At 41.0% G+C, this 25684-nt stretch overlaps 1 protein-coding gene across 28 annotated transcripts in view; it reads left to right on the forward strand.

Annotated features, from left to right (window-relative positions):
* The window catches only part of EPB41L3 (erythrocyte membrane protein band 4.1 like 3), a 216593-nt gene extending 206776 nt beyond the window's left edge, over positions 1 to 9817 (forward strand). For 13 of the 28 annotated variants that reach the window (XM_055128828.1, XM_055128823.1, XM_055128818.1 and 10 more), the window contains 10 exons: positions 573 to 647; positions 1047 to 1145; positions 2106 to 2840; positions 3408 to 3530; positions 4223 to 4597; positions 5440 to 5571; positions 6051 to 6149; positions 6817 to 6897; positions 7141 to 7257; positions 8721 to 9817. In XM_055128828.1, coding sequence (XP_054984803.1) covers positions 573 to 647; positions 1047 to 1145; positions 2106 to 2840; positions 3408 to 3530; positions 4223 to 4597; positions 5440 to 5571; positions 6051 to 6149; positions 6817 to 6897; positions 7141 to 7251 — 1830 coding nt within the window. In that variant the 3' untranslated portion in view covers positions 7252 to 7257; positions 8721 to 9817. The remainder of the gene's footprint in view (positions 1 to 572; positions 648 to 1046; positions 1146 to 2105; positions 2841 to 3407; positions 3531 to 4222; positions 4598 to 5439; positions 5572 to 6050; positions 6150 to 6816; positions 6898 to 7140; positions 7258 to 8720) is intronic. The other 15 variants (XM_055128831.1, XM_055128835.1, XM_055128832.1 and 12 more) reach the window with 6 other exon arrangements.
* The last annotated feature ends 15867 nt before the right edge of the window (positions 9818 to 25684 follow it).

A 25684-nucleotide genomic window follows, 5' to 3' on the forward strand; every position in this document is an offset into this window, starting at 1 on the left:
TTATATTATAAAAGTTCAGGTAAAGCTGCAACCTTGTATGCATTTTGTTTGTGAAACAATAAAGAAGTCAAGTTAGAGAAATGCCTGGACTGATGCAAGTTGGTTGCTAGTGCAGTGAGCCTGCCCATGTGTTCACTCTGCGCTCTAGATCACTAGCATGGGTTAGAGAGTCTAGCATTTGTGAGACACAGAACTGAAGATTTCTTCTTGACATCATCTGCACATTTTTCCTTAACTTTTATGATGTTGTAGACTCCTGACCATTCAGAGGCCACAGAGCCCTTGCATGCCCCGTGTTTGTAAAACTGAAAAATGTCTGAGTCACAGAAACACGGGTTTCAGAAAATGATCCGTTACTCTTCGAGAATAATTATTAAGCTATCAGAAGTGTCAGACCATTTTTCAAATATACAATAATATACTTCTTCAGAAATAAGTTTTATTCCTTAAAACAAATCAAGTGACTATTATAAGCATATGTATAACACACACACAAAAAAACTCTTCCTAACTTGCCTTTTTGGAAACTGTCTACTTCCTCTTCTCCAACCCAACCCCCTTTATTTAAACAGACCAAAGAAGAAAGAGAGATTTCAGAAAAAGTTATATTTTTGCAGCAAGGAAGCTCTTCATTCCTTGAGTCTCAGGTAACAAATAAGCATAAAGGAATTTTCCAATAGAGAATTAGTCTTTGCATTTCAATGTCATTAAATTGTCTTTGGCTTTTATTTTTCTATTAAAACTTACCTTAATTAAAACTAAGGTAAGTACAGGATTTCGTTTGGATTCTGGGGATGGGGGAGCAGATTTTGTGGGGTTTCATTTTTGTTTTTACAGTTTTCATTATCTCTTAGCCACCCTTTTTTTTTTCCGGCCTTTGCTCCTAGGTGATTTTACCTATATTTTGTTACTGAAGCATTACGATTATACTTTCTAACTATATTGTGGGGACTTTTGCTGATCTATTTTGTCCATAAATTAAATACTAATTTAGATGGCTTTCATTGATTTTGAAAGTTCTGAACTTTTACTCATTTTCCCACTAGCCAAGTGTGAGAAAGAGAATGCAGGAAGGAGAATCTACAAGTTCCATGGTTACCTCTCATCAAATAATTTTCCAGAAAACTGTTCCATCGACCATAGAGGTTACTTTTCAATTCATTTCATTTGATATAGCTACCAGCATGTAAATTAATGTGTAATCCTTTCTCTCAGAGCACAGACCTTCAATGGATACATCACTTTAAAAGTAGAGTTGAATTCCCAGGATGAAATATTAGAAACATTCTAGTTTATATTGTAAACCAGGGTGCTCCTCTGCTCCTGGTTTGGTTTCTGTTCCCTTTATAAACTCTTAAACTATAACTCTGTTTACTTCCTGTTAGGCTACTCAGATAGAAGGTTTCTGAATTTTGTTTCTTTTGCCACATATTACCAACACTAACACAAAGGCCAAGAAACTATTGAGATGATGAATTGCAACTGTAAATAAGACTCAAATGTTAATGAGACCATTATGGTCTATTTATAAGAAACTCAAACAGTACCTTATCAATGGGAAATTGTTCATTACAGTGTCTTGAAATATGCACACAATATTTATGTGATAAGTACAGTTGATTTGATTTCTTATAAACACACAATATGACTTATAAACATGGAAGATGATAATCCCAGAAATTTGTGAAATGCTGTTGTTTTGCTATGAGAGCAGCAAACATGAATATACAGTATTTAACATGGAAAGTAGTCTTTTTTGGGTGTGTTTACACAGAGCTAAATAACCTATACCACTTTAATAATGTTGAGTGTTGAAATGTAAAATAATCAAACACTTATCATTAGATCAAATTTATTTCTTGGAAAGTATACCACAAGAGTATGTTTCTACTTAGAGAAACATGAAGTTGTGACTCTCCAGATTTGGAGACTGAGAGCTCATAAATTCCAGATAAGAAGCAATTATGGCCATACTTTCCAGATCATAGCACCAGTCCATCATAGACTTGGGTGTAGCTCTTACCCTGATTTTCTTAAAAGGACTCTTATTTTAGAAATAAAATAACATGGGAATTTCTAATTTAGCTTTTATATTTCAAATATAGGGCACAGAGGATTGGGTTATTGTAGACAAAATACCCTCTGAGGTAGTTGATGGTGATTCGAAAAAGCTTGTCACTTACAAGGTGGTAACCGTGAGCAGTAGAACCGATGACCTCCCTGCTGACGAGCTGAGATCTAGTACCATTGAAATGCAGAGCTTTGATGACCTCACCCGAGAATTGCAATTGAAGGAAGAAAGCAAACAAAAATTATACACGCTAGGAAAATCCTACGATACTGTATCTGGAAAAATTGTTACCATGACTGAAAAAGCTAAAGAGGGTGAGAAGGCAGTGGAACCATCCATTCTGGAAGCTCTTCAGCAAATGGATCGAGGACTGACAGAGTCGGTGAAGCTCATTCCTGGCATGACAGAATACGAGGTCCTCGAAACCATCAGTGATGAGAAATCTAGGAGAGGACCAGAGATCCACACGCCGAAGAGGAAAGTGTCCGAGTGCCTAGCTCCCATTCAGGAAGCTGAGTCTCGGAGGCAGAGTCCTGAAGAGGAAGAGCTCAGGAAGGGTCCCACGCTGGGTAGGGATGCGGCTCTGCACCGGAGCCTGGGAAGTATGTGGTTCAGCAGAACGGAGCAGGAGCTAGAGAGTGAGGCTTTAAAAGTGGGACCCTTCGGTCCTAGGAGGAAGAGTCTGTCGGAATGGAGATACTCCCAGGAGCCAGCCGTCACCGTGGCCACTGCTCATTATGTTTCCGAATCCACTGCATCCCGAGTTGTGGTAACCAGTGCCTTTCATTTGGGCCACCTGCCGTTGCCCGTTCCAGCATGATGTTCTTGAGGCAGTGCCCTTTCCACCCTGAATCTTTTTGTTTCTCTTGCTGTTTGAATTTATGTTGAGAGCAGCCAAGCCAAGCTTTTTCTTTTCTCCCCGACACCCCCCCTCCCCCACTGCCATGGTTAAGTCAATACCTCAATCCAGCATAAGCGTTAAAACACTTTGCATTTTATTTCCAGCTCCCTGTTCCCAAGATGCCGTAGTGCTGCTGTGGCTTGCAATGAAGGGGGAAGTGATCTGCTTACACCAGCACCTCCCTAATCCTAATCTCTCTCTCTCTCTCTCTCTCTCTCTCTCTCTCTCCCTCTGCTTCACCCAACAAGAGCTCATGGTCACGTGAACTTGCTATTTATTTCCCATTCTTTTCTGTTTTCAAAGTCTGTATTTTAGACTCCTCCATGCCGCCTCCCTCTCCTCTGCCTACGATTATGTCTAACCGGTTGTGAATGTGTATGTGTCTGTGGATGTTCCTCTCTCTGGCCTTGACTCTCCATTTCTTTGTTCACTCAGACTAAACAGTCTTCAGGTGAAAAACTCATGGATGGCTCGGAAATCTTCAGTTTATTAGAGTCTGCGAAAAAACCAACAGAATTCATAGGAGGGGTTACTTCCACTTCTCAAAGCTGGGTTCAGGTGGCTGTTTGCTTCCATCCTTGTCGTAGCTGACTGTGTGTGCCTTCTTGCCATTCTCTGTGCCTTTATGCTGTGTGTGTGTGTGTGTGTGTGTGTGTGTGTGTGTGTGTGCATTTTGCATCCAAGTCAGTTTGCCTTGGACACCTCAAAGGTGTCAAACTAGTTTCTTTAGCACCTGTCTGGAGTGCATATTGTCACAGGCCTTTAGTTCCATAGTATGAACACACTTCAGCTATTCAAAAGACAAACACGTTGAGAAAATTATATTAGTATGTAATTATTTTAATCATTTTACCTCACCTAATAGATCTAATAATACAAATAAATATGAACATGCTACAGATATTCTGCTTTGGGTTTGGGGGGTTCTTTTGTTTTTTAAATACATGTTGTAGAATTACTTCGGTGGATATATCACTGAAAAGTAGCTGCAAAGATTTGAATGTGTTGGGTTGGGGACACACTGCCAATATTATGGCAGAAGAAATGTATATTACCTATAAGCATTTCTGGTTATAAGCACTTGGCACTGGTTTTAATTTAAGCTTCCTGTGGGTTGCTGCTTTGGGTTTGGGGTTTGGGTTTGCTGCTTTTTTTTTTTTATGTTGTTTTCTTTTTTCTTTGTTTGCTTGATTTCTCACCTTTGGTTTATATGGACAGTCACTCTGACATCACAATCTTCTCCCATGCAGAAAATGGAAACGAGGACAGAGTCCAGGGAACTAGAAACTGAAGCCACACAGGCCCCTAGCGTGGAGGAGAAGGTTGTGCAGGAAACCGTGTCGGAGAAGAGACATGTGATGAATGTGCATGCACGTGGGGATGCGTCTTTCGTAGCTGGAGATGATGTGGCTGCTGCAGCCCAGGCAGTGTCCGCTGATGCTTTTAGCACTAAAGGGAAGGAGGGCTCTTCTCTGACTGAGGGGGCTAAAGAGAAAAAAGGGGAGGGAACTGATAAGGCCGTCCTGGAACAGGAAGAATCGGCCACTGCTTCCCATGAGCGAGAGGAGGAGCAGAGTACAACTACCCGCGTTTCTGAAACTGTGGAACAAAAACCTCATTTTGAGGTAACTAGCTGTTAACATTCTCTTTAGTCAGAAAGTAAAACTGATAGTCACACCCTTGAAATTGAGTTAAGCATCAAGATGGAGCTAAGTTTGATTTCGACCTTCTCCCAAGTAGTTTGCTTCTCCTCTTATTTCCTTTATTGCATGGCAATTATGGGTCTGTGTGCTAAATGCCATCATTGTGGTCACACATAAGCTATGGTAGAGTTCTGCTAGTAATGATAGAGTTCCAGGGAATAGCTTCTCTTTCCTTGTAAGTATTGTAATTGGCAGTAGACACTGGGAATGCATGTCCAGCCATGATAGTAGAAAACGTGACCAATTTCTTTCTGACCCGTATATCTATTGGAAGAACCAAAAGCCTTGCCTGCTCAGATACCAAATGCCAGAATGTTATTTTTTATCCTCTTTCATGGGGATTTCAGAAGTATCACAGGGGTTAATGCCTTAATTCTTGCTCCTGTTTACAAAGGAATTTGCTCAATGGGCAGTTTATTTTTAAAATGTTAAGACTAGTTTATATGATAGAGAAGGGAAAACAAAAATAGTTTTGCTATTTTTCCCTTAATATTTGCCCTTTACCTGGAACATTCCTTACTAAGAATGCTATCAAATTCAGGAAGATTGTAGATTGTTTGACATCTACTGTTAATATCTCATTCCCTAGTGTATGCTTTATGTAACATGTAAGCATTTGTTCAAACTAACCCATGCACATATATATGCTTATATATGTATATATCTTTGTAGAAATGTATTTATATGTCCACCGAGAGGGGAGGGGGGTACTATGTATTTATTCAAACTATAATAGCTACTCTATTTACTTCCCACGGGTACAGTCCTCAACTGTGAAAACAGAAACCATGAGTTTCAGCAGTGTTTCACCAGGAGGCGTAAAGCTAGAAATTTCTTCCAAGGAATTACCAGTAGTTCACACAGAAACAAAAACCATAACATATGAATCATCACAGGTATGATGTCTGTGAAGGTCAGGTCCGGTGCACTTTTAATTCCTTTTGGCTTTAGTGTATTTTAAGTATAACTCCCAAGACTGAGAGGACACAGCAGCCAGACTGTCTTTATCATAAATGATGCAGTTATTGCAATTTTATTTCCCATCTTGGAGTGGATGTCTTAAGTGGATCCTTCTGTATCTCAAAGTGTATCCTGTAGAAAAAAGGCTCAGAAACCTATTTCCCTAGCCTGATCTGAGGACAATAGCAGCTCAGGCTGCCACTGCTCCCATTTTGTTAAATCCCAGTTTTTAAATAACATTAACTCTGGCCAGACGTGGTTCGTCTTCACTTGTCACACAGCACATAGATGCTGATTTAAAAGTACAGTAATTGTGGGAGACAGTGAAGTCCTCATCATGTCCCAAATGACCGTGGCAAATATTTGTAGAGACATTTGTCCACATTGAGGTGTGGTCTCTTCCTTCACTGCTCAGGTTGATTCCGGTGCTGATTTGGAGCCAGGTGTGCTCATGAGCGCACAGACCATCACATCCGAAACCACCAGCACCACCACCACCACCCATATCACCAAAGTAAGTGGGTGTGAATGGACAGACGTAAACATCCAGGAGGAGGAGAGAGAGCAGACGGATGCTTGTTGTGGCATTGTGAATGATGATATTTGTAGCACCACAAATATCTCCCCAGTATCTCTGGGTACAGCCCTGGAGACCCCCATCCACTGCCTCACATGGCCCAGGTAATCCCTGGCTCTGCAGGGTCATAGCAGAACCTTGCACTGAAGCACAGGCCTGGTTGCTGAGGATCTCCCAGGCCTCCTGAGAACAGCTGGGATTCTTCCAACTCCCAAAAGTAAATATACAGGATTTCTTTCAGGTGAAGCTGTATGAGCAGATAGGTAATTGCATATCAGGAATATTAGGGTAGTTGCTGCATTGGGGGCTTTCACACCATTTGTGTTTATAGTGCATTTGTGATACTCTGCTTAGGAATTTACTTTTGCTTAACACTTAATTCCAGTGCTTGGCATAGAGTAGATACTCCAGAAACATCAGCCAAACCCAACAGGCTCCATTCTAACCTTCAGAAATTACAAATTACAAATAACTGCCACAGGATAGTTTTAATCCTTCATGAATGACGTTACTTCAAACCCTCTGCATTTTCCGCATCCTCTCCTTCCCCCATCAGATACTGACTTCGAGCAAGCAGGTGCATAACGCTTTTCTCTCCTTTCAGACTGTGAAGGGAGGCATTTCAGAGACGAGAATTGAGAAGAGAATAGTCATCACGGGAGATGCAGATATTGACCATGACCAGGTAGGGTGCGTGAGATGCACACTGTTGGCCCTCCTCCTCCTAATGCCTTCTACAGGTCCAGCATGTAGTCTAAACAGTTTATTGAGTTAACTTTCCAGTATACAACGGACTATTCCCTTTGCAATCATTGTACTCATTTGTAAATTGCGTATAGAGATATAGTTCATAAGTTTCCACCTTGCTCTGATCATGCATGTTCCACCTCCTTTTTGTCTTTGCCCTTCTGTGATTTCCTGGGGATAGGCGCTGGCTCAGGCAATTAAAGAGGCCAAAGAGCAGCACCCTGACATGTCAGTGACCAAAGTAGTGGTTCATAAAGAGACAGAGATCACACCAGAAGATGGAGAGGATTGATCCCAGGTAAGAAGAGGCGGCGCTGACTGTAGGCATGGCCGGCTGGAATGCGGTGGGGGACGCCTCCCTCTCATCTTCCATCTGACTCCTCCCTTTCTTTTTTTCTCTCACTGGCATTCGCAGAGCTGGTTCCCAAGAAAGATGGAAAATTGGTTTGGGGGTGATGATGTCTGGCTTCAGATTTGAAGCTTCCATACTGTGAGGTATATTTACATATCCTGCCAGTGTGAGGATAAAGGAAAAGTAGAGTCTTTGCTTGCCTGGTCTGGCTGGCCTGCCGTTTGAACCCATGCTTCACTCTCCAAATTTGAAAGATCAAATTTGCTTTCACTTGTCCTGTGATCTAATCATAACAAAAGTGTCTCGCTTTGGGAAGGTACAATTTGTGTGTTTCAAGCACTAGAGTCATAAAAGATAAACCCGCCTTTTCCTATGAATGGCAATGTTGCAAGCTTTCTCTCAAACCATGTTTGATGGTCGCCTGTTTATGCTTTTGTTTTGGTTTCGAACTTGAAACCTAAGCACTCACCTTTCTTTTGGATATCTTCTATTTTCTGTATTCATTGGAGTGGTTTTTCCCTTCAGTGTAGCATTGTGTCTCCGGAGGAGGTAAAAATACAGCCCTGTGGTCCTGCTTTCCTTCAGAGAGCGCATGCCTGTCCAACTGTTGTTTGACCAACCTCATGAACAAACAGCTTCCCTTCTGTGTGCAAAATTTTCCCTGCATACTAACTTGCCATGGGAGACTCATGGGCCCCACCATCCCTAGTGGATTGTGAATGCTTAATGGAACATTGAGCTATTTGCTTACTTGCTGTGTGACAGGAACCTCTTAAAATGTTTCACATGTACTTTCTTGGGGCCAGGGCTAGAGTAATGCAAGTTGGGCATTTGCCTTGCATGTGGTCAATGCGGGTTCAATCCCCAATACCAAATATGGTCCCCTGAACCTACCAGGTGTCATCCCTGAGCACAGAACCAGGAGTAAATCCTGAGCACAGAGCTGGGAGTAAGCCTTGAGCACAGCCAAAGTTTAAAACAAGCAAAAATATTCTCTGATGTTGGTTTAAGAAACAACTATTGAGGAGTGTCCTCTTAAACAGGCCCCAAATTCAAAAAATATATACATGTATATTTATATACATGTATGTATATATATATATATATATAATTCTCTAGCATTGTTTGAGAAACAAAGATTAAGAAGTGTCCTTTTAAAGATGTCTGCACACAACTTGATTATATTCAAGTGAATCATGTAATTTGGAAGATGGAGTTCGATTCTTTTCAGTAAGCATCTCATTCCCTTGAATGATAGTTATTTAGAGACAGGGACTTAATCTAAAGTTGGCATTTTAAAGAATCTTATCCAAAAGAGCATTTACTAACCCACCACATACTTTTTCTATGACTTGATCTGAGCAAATGTTTCATTTTCATATAAGTAACCAATTGAATTTCTTCTACAGGATTGAATTAGCCTGCACATGAATCGTCATACAAACCATTAGGAAAACCGAGCCTATATGGAATTCCCTCTTCTAACCCAACTGACTTATATCTGCCAGTGGAAACTTTCAATCAGGAAGAACTGAACTTGAATATAATAAAGACCCTGGCGGAGAGATCTTCCCATAATAAAGCAATCCGAATCAGCGTCACTAAACTGATATTGCATGAAGCAACGATTCAATCACAAAAGAGCAACGTTTTTGATTTTCACAAAGTGTCTCAGTTTTCAGCTATACCTGCACGTTCATAACCAACAATATAAACTGTGATCTCATGTAACACCAACAATCCATGCCTTTCATAGTTTATTATTATTAAAGTCTAAACAAATTTGAGATTTCTTAGGTGACAGTTCTTTTGTTTACAGATAAATGAAGATTACCCTAAAGTTCTAGAAGCTGTCTAGGTTCGGTGTGTCCGGTTCATCCCAGATTAGATGTGCCAATAACAGAGTTTATTCAGTAAACAACTTGAATCTTGTTCTTGTTTCAAATGGTTTTATTACTCTTGCCCATAAACAGTAATGATTCTCTGATTATCTGGAAATATTTAATGCTTACAATCCTGCTTCATGTATCTAATTTAATTTGTTATAAGGTAGTACTGATTTTAGCACATTAATGTGATTTCCTATTGTTTGCTTTGTTCTGAGTCAAGTCTGGAAAGCTTCCCAGAGGTACTTAAAAATTTCCTAAATATATAAATTGTCATCATTTTGGGAAGAAACTGTATTTTTGTTAGTTTGAAATATTATGAAACTTCACTCCAGAAAAAGCCACTGTTGCTTTGTTTTGTTTCTTCTTGTATTTTTAATGATTTTCTTTTACTTGAAAAAAGTGTTTGATTTCCAAATCTGGTCCATATTTACAATCTAGTTCAGAGCCAAGCCTTAAACTGTACAGAATTTCCACTGTAATTATACTATTTACTGTTTAGTTATAAATAGCCTTCAAAAATATATTCTCCATTATACTGTTAATTGCATCACACAGCCCATGGTGAATGTATGTTTATGCATAGCAAAATTAAAATGGTAAATGCATTTAAAATGTAACTCTCTGTGTGATAAATTCAATATTGTGTTTTTCCCAAAAGTCAACTCACAGTTCCCTGAACCCACCGCACCCCTGGTGGCCCAGTAATGCCCTCACCACAGAGCCGAGCAGCATCACATCTCACACCCTCAGACCCTTGGCAGTGAAGCACACTTCAGACCTCGTTGGCCAAGAATCGCTGATGGGGCCCCAGACCTCCTGAGCACTGCTTGGGAGATCTCTTCCCCCCCCAAAAAAAAGATATGACCTAATAGGAAAATATAAGAAAGTTCTTTTTAAGATGTTGAATAATAGTTTAATCTAATAACTAAATTTTTTCCTCTCTTCTTTATATATCACTGAATCTGGATAAGAGGATTCAAGATCTAATTTATTTCAAAAATGTATATAGTTCAAAATATATGTGTGTATATATACAAATACAAACATATGTGCAAAGTGTCTAAGTTTTCAGCTTTACCTGCACATTCATAATCAACAATATAAACCGTGATCTCATGTAACACAAACAATCCATGTCTTTTATAATTTATTATCATTAAAGTCTAAACAAAATTGAGATACACACATACAATCACACACAGAGATATCTTTTTTAAAATTCTCAGCTTTGGCAAAGTTCAGAAAATCTGGAAAATCTTTTGTGATTCCAGTGATATAAAAGACCATATCTAGAGGTTTACCCTGTATTGAGGTCAATTTTTGTCTTTGATCAGTGGGCAACCCGATCTGTGCCTGGTTACCTTTGTGTAGGTAATCCATGCTTTGCTATGGTGAGAATTTAGCTAGCATTGTCCTGAAACAGTGGTTGAGTGCAGCAGCTAGCACACCTGCAGTATATTATGCAGGTGATAAACATAATAGAGAATCCAAAAGTCTAAGCATGCAGTAGTTCCTGGGCTCAGTGCATTGCTTATGGGTGAGGCTGTATGTTGTGAATTTGTGATTATGATGTTCTGTAGAGGGACTGACATATTTGCATAGACACATTCTAGCTTCAAATTAGTCTCCTTCTCTGGCATTTCTTTTTGAGGAGTGAAACAGGAGTTTACAGACTTCATAGGTCCGCATGATCAAGAGCAGTGATCCCAGTCGAGCTGCATATTAGAATCACTGGGAAATTTTTTTAAAAATAAGTGTGATCCACATCCAAAAGAACAAAAGCAACCGCTATTGGAGGGGATGTGGGGAGATAGGGACCCTTCTACACTGTTGGTGGGAATGCCGACTTGTTCAGTCCTTCTGGAAAACAATATGGACACTGCTCAAAAAATTAGAAATTGAGCTCCCATTTGACCCAGGAATACCACTTCTGGGAATATATCCCGGAGAAGCAAAAAAGTATAGTTGAAATGACATCTGCACTTATATGTTCATCTCAGCACTGTTTACAATAGCCAGAACCTGGAAAAAACCTTAGTGCCGAGAACAGATGACTGGTTAAAGAAACTTTGGTACATCTATACAATGGAATACTATGCAGCTGTTATAAAAGATGAAGTAATAAATTTTGCATATAAGTGGATCAACATGGAAAGTATCGTGCTAAGCGAAATGAGTCAGAAAGAGAGAGACAGACATAGAAAGATTGCACTCATCTGTGGAATATAAGATAACAGAGTAGGAGACTAACACCCAAGAATAGTAGAAATAAGTACCAGGAGGTTGGCTCCATGGCTTGGAAGCTGGCCTCACATGCTGGGGGAAAGGCAGTTCAGATAGAGAAGGGAACATCAAGTAAGCTCTGGTTGGAGGACCTGCTCGGGAGGGGTGATGCGTGCTGAAAGTAGACTATAGATTGAACACGATGGCCACTCAATACCCCTATTGCAGACCACAACACCTAAAAGGAGAGAGAGAGAACAAAAGGGAATGCCCTGCCACAGAGGCAGGGGGTTAGGGCAGGGGGAGGGGTGATGGGATTGGGGGTGGGAGGGATACTGGGTTCACTGTGGTGGAGAATGGACACTGGTGGAGGAAGGGGTGCTCAAACACTGTATGAGGGAAACTCAAGTATGAAAATGTGTAAATCTTGGGGCTGGAGCGATAGCACAGTGGGTAGGGCATTTGCCTTGCACACGGCCGACCCAGGTTAGATAACCAGCATCCCATATGGTCCCCTGAGCACTTCCAGGGGTAATTCCTGAGTACAGAGCCAGGAGTGACCCCTGTGCATTGCAGGGTGTGACCCAAAAAGCAAAAAAAATGTATAAATCTGTTACTGTACCCTCATGGTGACTCACTAATTAATAAAATTAATTAATTAATTAATTTAAAAGATTCAAAAATAAGTGTGATCCTCCAGAGATTCTGAGCTAATTGGTCTGAGATTGGGGTCCTAGTGATACTGTTATTTGGAAGCATCCCAAGTGAGTTTACTTACAACCCACTGGCTTTTCCCACCCTGCTTGCTTCAGAATATGTGCAGCCCTCACTGAAACCCTCCAGCATGTGTGGAGCCAGGGCCCACAGTTAGCCACAGCTTTTCTAGCAAATTCTTAGCTGTAGCTGATGCCTTTGTTTTCTGAGACCTCCACTTTGATAACTATCCCAGTGGGAAAAGCATTGATTTAGGGCTGAGAAAAGGTGTATGCCATGTTTCTTGACAGATTCCTCTTCTATGAAACTGTACTTAACTTATCCAAGTTATTGTAGAGTTTTATTGAAATAAGCTTCTGAAATTCACGTAGGATTATTTTTAATGCTGTCTAAGCGAAAAATTATAAGATGTATGGCAACCTTATGAGAAGATGGGATGACTCACAGGCACACAGATGATAGATTCCTGCAAAAAAATGGTAACATCAATAACACAGATGGAAATAAAGTTTCATCTTTAGTAAGTAAAAGTAAATAGAATTGTCTCAAAATGAAACAGAAATTATCTTGTAAATATCAATAAAATCAGGGTGATAGTGTCTAACAATGCACCAAAACAATGTAATGATGCTTTTCAAGCTCTTTAGCAATTTTGTTTGTTGTATCATCCAAAATAGACCCTAAGTGTGGACTCCAGCAAAAACCATCAAATGAAATCACAGGAAAGGAACAAACCTTGGTTACTCAAAGATTTGTGCAAAGCACTGAGAGTTGTCCTGAGAGTTGTGAGGTTAATAAAAAGAGTCCAAAGGAGAAAGTGTGTCCCTCATATCTGATAAAAGCAGTGGCTTTGGAAGTGATTTTTTAAAAAAAATTTTTAATGCTTTTTAATTGAGTCACCGTGAGAACAGTTACAGGACTTTTAGGATCGAGTCTCAGTCATACTATGCTCAAACACCCATCCCTTCACCAGTGCACATGTTCCACCACCAAGAACCCCAGCATGCCCCCTCCCACTCCTCCTCTGCCTGTGTAGCAGATGATTTTCACTTTACTCTTTCCTTTGATTGCATTCAATTTTTTTTTTTTTTTGCTTTTTGGGTCACACCCGGCGATGCACAGGGGTCACTCCTGGCTCATGCACTCAGGAATCACCCCTGGCGGTGCTCAGGGGACCATATGGGATGCTGGGATTCGAACCCTGGTCGGCTGCGTGCAAGGCAAACGCCCTACCCGCTGTGCTATCGCTCCAGCCCCGATTGCATTCAATTTTTGACAGGAAACTCACTATCTTTATTTGGAGTTTTTTCCCCAACAGTCAGACCTGCCAGAATGGCATCATTAGATTGTATGTTTTCTATTGTTGGTAACAAAGAGCATAAGATATTGCATGGTCGCTAAAGCAGCCACCCAGATTTGGAATTCTGGTATTAAGTCCAGAGGTATTTTTTTTATTATTTTTCCCCTCCCCACCCAAGTCCAGAGGTATTTCTGACAGCAGCCGCTGCATTCCGAAATTGGTTTCTGTGGCGCTGGGATCATGGCTGTTCAGAAGCAAAGGAGCTGTACATGGGCGACCACTCAGGGTCTCATTTGGTCAGGAGGCAGGGCCGGTTTTGCCTCCCCCATCGCAAGATTCCCCATGCATCCCTCCCATCACTGCAAACTCCTACCTCTCTGTCCAGTTGGTTCTGAACAGTGGTGGTCACCATGCTGTCTGGGGGGGGGGGGAAGCCAAGGGACAGAAACCCTTCCCCTCCGAGGCTGCATGGGGCCATATCTTAGTTCAGAGTCCAGGAGTACAACTGACAGCAGCCGCTGCGTTCTGAGATTAGTTGCTGTGCCTCTAGGATAATGGACACTCAGGGGTGGCGAAGCCATTCCTGAGCATATATTTTGTATATCAGGAAAGGTCATGTGGCCGCATAAACGGCCACGCAGTTTGGAGGTGTCCCAGTCCTGCATACCAGAGCCGTGTTAGTAGAAGCTCAGTGTCACCAGGGCTCCATCTGGAGAAGGCTTGCTGGCTGTACCTTCTCCGTCTGGCACCCCGGTGTTGTGGGCCCGGTCTTGGGTCCGGAGCAGTTTGGAGGTGATTTTTAAAGAAAATGTATTCTTAACCAGAGAAACAGGGTGAGGGAGAAGAACTGGACCCTCAGCAAAACCCTCTAGCAGGAATGGTCCATATGAAACCTTTCTCCAAAAAGGGATTTACTGCCAATGCTGTTCTCAGTTCTACCAGTCAGAAATGAATTTAATAAACATCTAATGGAGGCAGAGGTATATGGGAAATATGTCAAGAGAATGTCCAGACGAATGATCATAAATCATGAGATGGTGCAGCCTGAAGCTCTGCTTATAGTTCTAACGGGCAGAAGAAGCAGTCTGAAGTTAGGACCATGAAGAGAAGGGTGGGGCCTGGGAAGGGTTGGTAAGTCTCAGACAGGTGTTGCATGAAGGTGCATCTACATGTGGTTATAAAGCAACATTTGTAGAACAAACATCAATTTTGGAGATTGAGTTAGGCAAAAAGTTTAAAAATAAACTAGATTTCTTACCAGGTTGTTCAGTTTTATCATTCTAGGTTTATATAAATGCCCTTTTTTGATCCTGTAGAGTGTTTGAAGGGCAAATTCTTCAAGTACAAGAATGATCTGATTATTTGAAATATTTGAAAACATAAAACTAAAAAAGATATATTTTATATAAACCTTTCGATTTTTAGAAAGAGCAAGAACAGAGTACTTCTATCTGTGCAGTTTATGTTATATGCGAGTATCAATGTTTAAAGACTGAAAATATCACTGAATACATTAATGCCAGTAATAGCAAGAATTTTAATCTCAATTATTCAGAACACAGGATATTTTCATGTCTCAGACTCTTCGTATGCTAACTCACAATGCTCTATTGTACATATAGTAGGTGAAAGACACACACATGAATCTAAATTGGCCTCAGGTGCAAGTCGAAAAGTTGTACAAATATTAAACCCTTTGAACTTTTAAGATTTGAGGCTAAAGTGAAAGATAAGAATTTCCTACAACAAGAAGTTAGGATGATCTACATTAAGAATAAAATCTATCTTTGTTTCCCACATTTCAAGTTTGGAGAGAATCACATTATCAAGCTTCTAGAGAATCTGATCCCTGTTGAATGTAGTTAGCATGAATCTAAGTGATGTTGTCACTTAGATACTTTTTTTAATTTGGGGGTCATATCTACAATGCTCAGGGGTAACTCCTGGCTCTGCACTCAGGAAGCCACCTGCAGTGCCGGGAATCAAACCCTGGTTGGCCACATGCAAGTATCCACTGCACTGTCTCTCCACTCCACTTTTCTCCACCCACCCCACCGCACGCCGCACTTAGATTTTAAAAGAGATGAGCTCTGTTAGAATTGAAGGCATTCCCAGACAGGGTTTCTCTCTGTAAGAATAACCTCCCAGGTTCTCATCATTTTAGGAAAAGGAAGTGTTTTCTATCTATCTCTGTAGGTAGTGGGAGTTAGCAGAAGATGGTGGAGTCTTTGGGGCTCAGTCTGAACAAAAATGGAGGGACTAGCCAAGATTTGTACAGAAAGATAACTGGCAGGAATCTCAGTGGCTGCAGCAAGCACAGGAGGGGAGTGACAGTCTGATCAGCATGACACTGCAGGTCGGAACAGCCAGAGGAAGCCGTAAGAGACAGGTATTGAGAAGGGTTGAGAGGGTAGCAGTGCCTAGGAACTTAGCAAGAATGAGCTGTAGGTATAGACACCTCTTTCTAATTGATAGTAGCATGCCCTTCGTTCTAAATAAGGGAGGTGATGGAGAGACAGAAGTGTGGGTGAGTGTGCGGTCAGTTGATATGCATTAATTAAGGATTCGCCAGAAGTGAATGTTATTTACAAACTCATGACTAATTCTTGCTGTCATCCATTGCAATGGCCCATGAAATGCTCCTGCTGGGACCAGAATGACTTGCACAGAATTTTTGACACGCTCTATATGTTAAAAATAAACACCTGATCTCTGTGCTTTTCAATATGAATAAAGAAAAATGTGAACACTTTTTATTAGACCATGTACAAGCCGTGGTGACTTTTAGCTCCCTTACACACACACACACACACACACACACACACACACACACACACACACACACACACACACACACCCCTTTGATATCTTGCTCAAATAACCACTTTGTTTATGGCTCGAGATCTTTCCCAGTGCTGGCAGCTTTCTCATTCTTGTCTGTTTCTCTTGTTCATAAGCAATCTTTCAAGGTCTTCAATTATTCAATGTCTTCCTATTACATACCTCTGCTCCTACAAGAACTTTGACCCATGCGGCCACCACATAACTTTGAGATGCTGGCAAGCTATGAAATGGTTTCCTTTAAAATATATAAAGTGGAAAATCTGTACAGTGTTAGCATGACCCTAGTCATTATGGCATTTGACCAAATCTCACCTAGAGAAATGACATTACCATAAACTGTGAGAGTTTGTTACATGTAAAGCAACTTGAACAGTGTTTGGCATAACCATAAGCTCTTATTCCTTTCTAATAGGGTGCTTTGACACTTTGAGTTATGTTTTTGCCTAAGAAGACCCCCTCACTAATTGCAAAATTATTCACTGAGAGCAAAGCACTGCACTGCACTGTTATCCTGTTGTTTATCAATTTGTTCAAGTGAGCACCAGTAATGTCTCCATTGTGAGACTTGTTGTTACTGTATTTGGCATATCTAATACACCACGGGTAGCTTGCCAGGCTCTGCCATGCGGGCGGGATACTCTCAGTAGCTTGTCAGGCTCTCTGAGAGGGATGGAGGAATTGAACCCGGGTCAGCTGCGTGCAATGCAAATGCCCTATCAGCTGTACTATCGCTCCAGTCCAAGCAAAGCAAATGCTAGAAAGTAAGAGGTATGGTATCCCAACCCTACACTCTCCCTATTCTGGTTTTGCCTGAGTGGGATTTCCACTCCCACAGTCCAGCTGGCCTAGCAACAGGGTCTCTCCATTCCCATTGCATAGGGAATGCTGAACTTCTGACATCTCACAACAGATTTTTTTTTCTTAAAAAATATTGATCTGGGGCCGGAGCGATAGCACAGCGGGTAGGGCGTTTGCCTTGCACGCGGCCGACCCAGGTTCGATCCCCGGCATTCCATATGGTCCACCAAGCACTGCCAGGAGTAATTCCTGAGTGCAAAGCCAGGAGTAACCCCTGAGCATCGCTGAGTGTGACCCAAAAAGCAAAAAAAAAAAAATATTGATCTGCTGGGCTGGAGAGAGTGTATGTCTTAAACTACTTGCCTTGCATGCAGCTGACCCTGGCATTATGCCTCGCATCATACAGCCCCTCAGCATCACTGGGTGTGGCTCAAACACCCTTCATCCCCAAAAGAAATATTGTCCTGAAATAATGGGTCTCATGTCCTTGTTGCTACCTGATTCCACTGCAACTTGCCTGGGGCTTTGTAAAGGTGCCTAGTGCCTCGTTTTTGTGTCATTTCAGTTTTTGGAACATGTTCTGGGTTTAACGGTTTCTATAAGTAAAAGTAAAAAAAAAAAAAAGTAAAAGTATCCTGTGGGACTTCAAGGATATAATAGACTACCTGACCATGACCCAAACAAGGCAAAATCAGAGCTTAGATTGCAGATGGGTATGTCAGGGGATTTTTCATGAGTCAGAATGCTCTAAATTAGTGGAAACACCCAAGCATGTGTTTGTCCCAATGGTCCTCATTCTAATAGCAGCCTCTCGTAGTATCACAGTTATTCCAACTTTGCACTTAATATGTAAGCTGTCACTTCTAAAATGCCATCCAAACTACTCAAAGATCATGCATCGCCATTTCTGTCATAAGCCTCTGAATCCTCAATACTTGGTCCCAGACATGTGCTAGGTTCATTGCCTTCGAATTTAATTTAGAAAATGTTCTGAAAATGAAATAGTACATTAATGAGTCAAACCTGTAACTCATGAATTAAGACAGAAGATGTTTCACAAACTGAAATAATATGCTGAAGTACAAAGTAGAAACAAGATGGTGCTTCCTTTGTAAGTGTGCCTTCCTTTTTAAAATGAGGCTAGTCTTTGCCTATTTCCGTTAGATTTATTATCAAAGGAGCAGTTTCAGTCATGCACACTGTATGGCTCTGGTCTGCAGCTGCAAAGCTCTTCAACATCCCTCTATTGAGGTGGATGAATGGTTTCCCTAGCACATCAACAAAAGGCATTGAAATGAACTTGAAACAAGAGAAGCACTGGATTAGGGGGCATATTCATTTAAAGTGGAAACTCTTTTCTGCACTGTTGCTTGGTGTACCCACCACCTCTGCTGCAGTTGCCAGGGGTTAGGAAGGCCTCGGAGATAAGCGAGGATCTGGGAAACTACCTGCTTACTCCTGGGCCTTGAGGAAAATAGTTTCTGCTCACCATTGGCAATTACCCCACCAGTCCCACGAGGTGTCTATCAGTCTCCTCTGACCACTGGACCTGCTAGGCCTGTAATAAATCTCTGCTACCTTGAATCTTAGGGGAGCTGTGGAACTTAAACTCAGATGTGCTTTAACTTTTTCAGGTCCAGGGAAAGAAAGTAAAAGTGACTTTGATGAGAAAGGAGAAAAAAAAAAAGAAGGTTATTTCTTATAGAAAAGATTCAAGGACAAGATGTTGTAGATAACAGCAGAGATTTGTTTACCATCTAGATGAGTGGGGGCACTCTCAAGGGAGAGCCACACCAGGTTTGGGCAAAGGTGAGAGCCAAGGGGGACTGGACGGGTTTGCATTATGGAGCATGACTAGGGTGCCTTCATGGACTGCATACTCCTACAATATGTGTCACTAGCATGTAATTATGCGCTAGAAGGCATGTAAATTCATATGTTTTTGGACTTAATGAGGATAAAAGTGAAATAGAGTCAGGTTCCTTTCACTGAGCATGCTCCAGTAACTGGCTATAACTGATTTGCCACAGTCCTCTCTGTTTCAGGACAATTTTAAGCACAATGCTGTCTGAACTGGGCTCTTGAGGCCCCTTTGTTTTTCTTTAATGCATGAGATATTGTTTTGTGCTTTACCATAGTTTTCCACACTGCCTCTCCTACAACATTACTCTGAGTTACAAATGGAGTTAGAAAGCACCAGTATCCAGGCCAGAAACAATTGACTAAGAGAGTCAGCATTTACCACCTAATCCCTTGACCCATTCACAGAGCACCCAGTTGGGAAGTTCGTGCTGTGCCGCCCCCAGAGGTCAGTACCCAGGAACCTCTGGATCAGGGCAAGTAGAGATTTTAGATTGCCTGTGTCCAAGGATCATGAGTCAAGATGCCCCGTTTAAATAACCAAACCACAATTCTTTTTCTTTTTAAAAATTTTTTATTAGTGAATCACCATGAGGTACAGTTACAAACTTGTGAACTTTCGAGTTTGCATTTCAGTCATACAGTGATCATTTACCCATCCCTCCACCAGTGTCCATTCTCCTCCACCAATGATCCCAGTATCCTTCCAACCACACTCACCCCATCCCCCACCATCCCACCCTGCCTCTGTGGCAGGGCATTCCCCCTTGTTCTCTCTCCTTTGGGGTGTTTTAGTTTGCAATAGAGGTATTGAGTGGCCACCATGCTCGGTCTATAGTCTACTTTCAGCACGCATCTTCCAACCCATATGGGTCCTCCCAAAATCCTCTACTTGGTGTTCCCTTCTCTATCTCAGCTGCCTTTTCCTCCAGCATGTGAGGCCAGCCAAACCAGAATTCGTAGGCCTCAATATAAATGAAGTTTTGATGACTTTCTGTGTCATGTCGTAGCCTTACCTGGGTCAGCTTACAACCCAGTCTAAGCACTAGCAGTGACTCCGACACAGAGCTGTAGCCCCTCCCTGGGGAGGTGCAGACCCACTGTGTTGCAGGTGAAGACCTTGTTTCCAGATCCCCTAGTGCTTTCCTTTCTACTCATATCAGCAAGAACTTGCATCTAGATTTTTTCTCTACTGGGCTGAATAGGTAGATGTGAGTGCAAAGTCAACTGGGCCGAGATGAGGTTAGATGCATCTCTCCCACACTCTCGAGGCTTAGCCACTCAATTCTGACCCAGATTCATCTCTACTTTGACCTTAGTTCTGAATTAATCCTCTGCCCCCAACCAATTATCCGAACAAATAAGATTGCTACCTGGCTCCACTCCTTGGCTGCATTTAGTTTATAATGAATTACTGTTTTCTGTACAGTGATTGCCTTCTCCTACCTCTTTGGCCTCCTCTTGCCATTACCTCCGCCTGAAGCCTCTCTTCCACTTCCTTTAATGAGTCGACTTTTACTCATTTTTCAGAACTTGATCTAGCTCATGACCAAATGTCTCTCCTTGAACTCTTTTTTAATTTTTATTGAATCACAATGAAATACAGTTACAAAGCTTTCATGTTTGAGTTTCAGTCATACAATGATTGAACACCCATCCTTCTACCAATGCACATCTTCCACCACCAATGTCCCTAGTTCTCACCCCCAATCCTAACCCTCTTCCTGCCTCTATGGCAGACAATTTCCTCCATACTCTTTCTCTACTTTTGGGCATTGTGGTTTGCAATATAGATACAAGGACTTGTTCCGTCTTCTCCTGAACTCCTTAAGTAAATTTTACCCTTTACATTCCTCTCCTATTAGATGTGCAGCTCAATATTGAAGGCATTGCTCTGTACCTTTTTTCCTATGTGTCCCTTTGGGACTGTGGAGATCTATGGCCCCATGAGGTGCTCAAAGGATTCAAAGCAATAACTTCAGTATTCAGCTCAGAGTTCCCAGGGTAATCCCAGCAATACTGGGTCTAGCTGTATGGTTCTGATGTTGTGATGCTTGGGACATGGCCCTAAGTTTTTAGAGGACAGAGATGACTCTTATCTGTCTCTAATTTCCTGTGTCTTGCTGTAGAAAGTAATTTTTGCAGAATGTAGGCTACCTTATCTATATATTTTTTCTATTTTCATCTTATTTATTTATTTATTTTATTTTTTTAAATTTATTTTATTCTTTAATTAGTGAATCACCATGAGGGTACAGATACAGATTCACACATTTTCGAGCTTGTTTTTCCCTCATAAAATGTTCGCAAACACATCCCTCCACCAGTGCCCGTTCTCCACCACCAATAGACCCAGTATCCCTCCCACCTCCCAATCCCATCTCCCCCCTACCCCACCCTGCTTCTGTGGCAGGATATTCCCTTTTGATCTCTTTATCTCCAATTGGGTGCCGTGGCTTGCAATAGGGGTATTGAGTGGCCATTGTGTTCAGTCTCTAGTATAGTCTAAATGACATCTGCACTTATATGTTCATCGCAGCACTGTTTACAATAGCCAGAATCTGGAAAAAAACCGAGTGCCCGAGAATAGATGACTGGTTAAAGAAACTCTGGTACATCTATACAATGGAATACTATGCAGCTGTTAGAAAAAATAAAGTCATGAACTTTGCATATAAATGGATCAACATGGAAAGTATCATGCTAAGTGAAATGAGTCAGAAAGAGAGAGACAAACATAGAAAGATTGCACTCATCTGTGGAATATAAAATAACAGAGTAGGAGACTAATATCCAAGAATAATATAAATAAGTACCAGTAGGTTGCCTGCATGGCTTGGAAGCTGGCCTCACATGCTGGGGAAAAAGGCAGCTCAGATAGAGAAGGGAAGACCAAGTAAAATGTGGCTGGAGATCCCGGGCAGGAAGGGAGATGCGTGCTGAAAGTATATAATTTTTTTCAAGAACTTTAGACAATCTAAACTGATGTCTCCTGGTCTGGATTCTAATTAAAAACAAATGACTTAGAATGTTGTTTCTTTTTCTCCTCTTCTTCCTCTTCTTCTTCCTCCTCTTCTTCCTCTTCTTCTTCCTCCTCCTCTTCTTCTTCCTCCTCTTCTTCCTCTTCTTCTTCTTCCTCCTCTTCTTCCTCTTCTTCTTCTTCCTCCTCTTCTTCCTCTTCTTCTTCTTCCTCCTCCTCCTCTTCTTCTTCTTCTTCTTCTTCTTCTTCCTCTTCTTCCTCTTCCTCTTCTTCTTCTTTTTCTTCTTCTTCCTCTTCTTCTTATTCTTCTTCCTCTTCCTCTTATTCCTCTTCTTCCTCTTCCTCTTCTTTTTCTTCTTCCTCTTCCTCTTCTTCCTCCTCCTCCTCCTCCTCTTCTTCTTCTTCTTCCTCTTCTTCTTTTTTTTCTTCTTCCTCTTCCTCTTCTTCTTCCTCCTCCTCCTTCTCCTCCTCTTCTTCTTCCTCTTCATCTTCTTCTTCCTCTTCCCCCTCTTCTTCTTTTTCTTCTTCTTTTTCTTCTTCTTCCTCTTCTTCTTCTTCTTCTTCTTCTTCTTCTTCTTCTTCTTCTTCTTCTTCTTCTTCTTCTTCTTCTTCCTCTTCCTCTTCCTCTTCCTCTTCCTCTTCTTCTTCTTCTTCTTCTTCTTCTTCTTCTTCTTCTTCTTCTTCTTCTTCTTCTTCTTCTTCTTCTTCTTCTTCTTCTTCTTCTTCTTCTTCTTCCCCTTTCTCTACCTCCTCCTCTTGCTCCTCCTCCTCTTCATCATCCTTCTCCTCTTCCTCTCCCTCCTCTTTTTTGGGGTGTGTGTGTATAGTGAGTGGCCTCCGAACGATGCTGTAGGAATCTGGGGGACTCTTCTAGCTATTCTTGATCATTCAGGCTGGCAGTCAGTGAGAGGGTTAAAGGATGCAATGTGCTTGCGCCTGCAGTGTTGGGGATTCCGCAAGAACACTCTGGGGGTGCTGGGGCCCTTTAGGGCCATATCAGTGATGCTTGGGGGACCATATGGTGCTGGGAATCTAATCTGCGTCATTTCCCTTAACTCTTAAGGTATCTTTCCAGCAACTATTCTGCAGTTATTTTGCTTATTCATCCAGTGCTTAACTAGACCTAAATTTCTTATAAATTAGAATCATGTATTCAGTACTTAGACTTAATTTGGCAGTAAGTACAAGCCATAAGATGGAAAAATGGTTATAGACTGTCATATAGGCTTCAGTTTTTATTAAAGAAGAAAGTTAATAGCTTTTCTGCTTCAGGGAGTGATTATGAACATTTAGTAAACCCTAAAGAATTGACTTTAACTCTTTGGATAAACTGCGGTTTTAAAAATACAAAGTATTGGAGCCAGAGAGATATTACAGAGGTTAAGACACTTGTCTTGTTGGTGGCCAGCCTCAGTTGAAACCCTGGCACCACATAGGGTCTCCTGTGTACCAACAAGAGTGATCCCTGAACACAGAGCCAGGAGTAAGCCCTGAGCATTGCTGAGTATAGGAAAAAAGGGAAATAGGTACAATAATCTTGATATAATTATTAAGAATATTTAGAAATTATTATATATATTAATAGGGGAATTTAATGTTATGTAATATATTTATTTTAATGAAATATATTACATTTGAAAAATGAACAATAACCATTTTCAAAGTAGAATAACTGCAAGTTCTTAGGATCCTGAATAATTTTGAACAAAGCTTATACGGGGGTTTATAGATGTTTTTATTATTATTGTGCCAGACTTCATATTTCACAACTATTTGTTGTTTCACTTCATATGCAAGATAACAGGGGCTTTAATTTTTTTTAAGGTATGAACCTACTATAAGCAGTAGAAAAGTTAACATAATAAGTATAATTGCCCTGAAAACATATAATTGCCCTAGAAACACATTTATAGAAGCTAAAGAGCAGTTTGCACACCCACTTATTTTATTCCAGTACTTTTTTTACAAAATGAAGCTGTTCTTTCAAATGATTATGTCTTTTTAACAGGATGTTCTTATATTTTATTCATACATTTGAACAATATAGCATGTTATCATGTAATATGTGCCATTCTGGCAGTTTATTAAAATCATCTTAATTAGATGATTTAAATAGAAAATTTTTAATGTCTTTAAAAAATCAATAGTCCCTTCAGCTCAAAGGGCCTAAATGCTTGCTGAGCATATAAGAATGCTCAAGGTTGGTACATATGCTGCCCGAGCCCATGTGCTGCTTGTGTCCACATGGCCAAGCACATGTGGTGCCCGAGCACATGTGTCATACACATCTCACCTCTTGAGATGTGTACTTTCATGCTTTCGAGTCTAATGCTGGGGTGTGTCTAGGGGCTCTTGGAGAAGCCCGAGTTCTCTCGAGTGCATTACTCTCTCTCTCTCTCTCTCTCACCCTTTATACCTTCAAAAACCCTCCAAATAAAATCTATTTACTTTTTTTTAAAAAAAAAAAAAAGGCTCAAGCTTGATCTCCAGAACTGCATTGCTTGGAGAGCACCTCTGAATTGGCTGAGAAGTTCTGAATTACCAGGCCCGAGGAGAGGTGATTTGTGTGAGTTAAGTCTACAGAAAAAAATCCTATCTGTAGGCTTTTTAGAGAGATGGTAGAGCAGGTAAGGTGCTTGCCTTGCTTACATTAAGCTGCCTGACCTATAGGCCAAGAATCTCACCCTAGGGCTGGAGAGATTTAGGCACTTGTCTTGCATATATTCCACTCAGGTTCAAGGATCCCCCCCTCAAGCACTACCAGAACTAATGCCAGTGTGACCTCAAGACTAAAACAAAGCAAAATAATCACACCTCTTGGATCCCTGAGCACTGCTTGGGAGCCCTTGCCAAACACCACCCGCCCACCCCAAAATAAACACAAATCAATAATAATAAATATTCCCTAAAATCAGTTCTAAAAGACATTTCCAAAATCCTAAAATATATAGTCTTGTGGCCTGAAATGATTTGAGATATGTACCAGGAATCCGTGGGATTCCATAATTCTACATGTTGTACCAGATTTTAGATATTTTTAGTGCAACCTTCAAAGCTGTTCTTGGTGTTCTGTTTCATAAAGTTTAGAGTAAATCCATGTGAGTGATTCACATTTATTTTTATTTCAGTATCTCTCTACCTTCTTTTAAGAAAATTGAAAATCCAAGGAGAGGTGATTTGTGTCAGTTAAATCTACAGAAAAATATCCTATCTCTAGGCTTTTTAGAGAGATGGCGGAGCAGGTAAGGTGCTTGCCTTGCATACATCTGACATTAGTTCTATCTCGGTGCCACTTAGGATCCCCGCAAATCCATGGAGTCATACCTGAGCACATAACCAGGAGTAAGCCCAAGCACAACTCAGTGTGATACATACATAGTATATATAATATCTCTAATATATATATTACTAGAAATTTAAGTGGAGAAGTATTTTTTAAAGTTCTTCTAAAATAATAAATATATGTCATCATAGAAGGAAAGTTTGTGTTTATTTTTATTTTCACAGGATCCATACACAAGAGTGCTGAGGGGCCCTGGAATGTTGAAGGATCAGGGACTCGGCTATTTTGTGGGAAACCATGTGATGCCACAGATCAACTAGGACACCTCATACATGCTAGACATGGGATAAACACTTAAGCTATTTCTTGGCCTAGTATATTTTTTGTTTTTTAGAACAGCTCTCTCTCAAATCCTGTTGAACAAATTCATGTGCACTCCTTGTAGTGACTAACACTTTCCAATCAAAGGACATGAGGTTGTG

This window comes from Sorex araneus, chromosome 2, assembly GCF_027595985.1.
Source record: "Sorex araneus isolate mSorAra2 chromosome 2, mSorAra2.pri, whole genome shotgun sequence".
Lineage (NCBI taxonomy): Eukaryota > Metazoa > Chordata > Mammalia > Eulipotyphla > Soricidae > Sorex > Sorex araneus.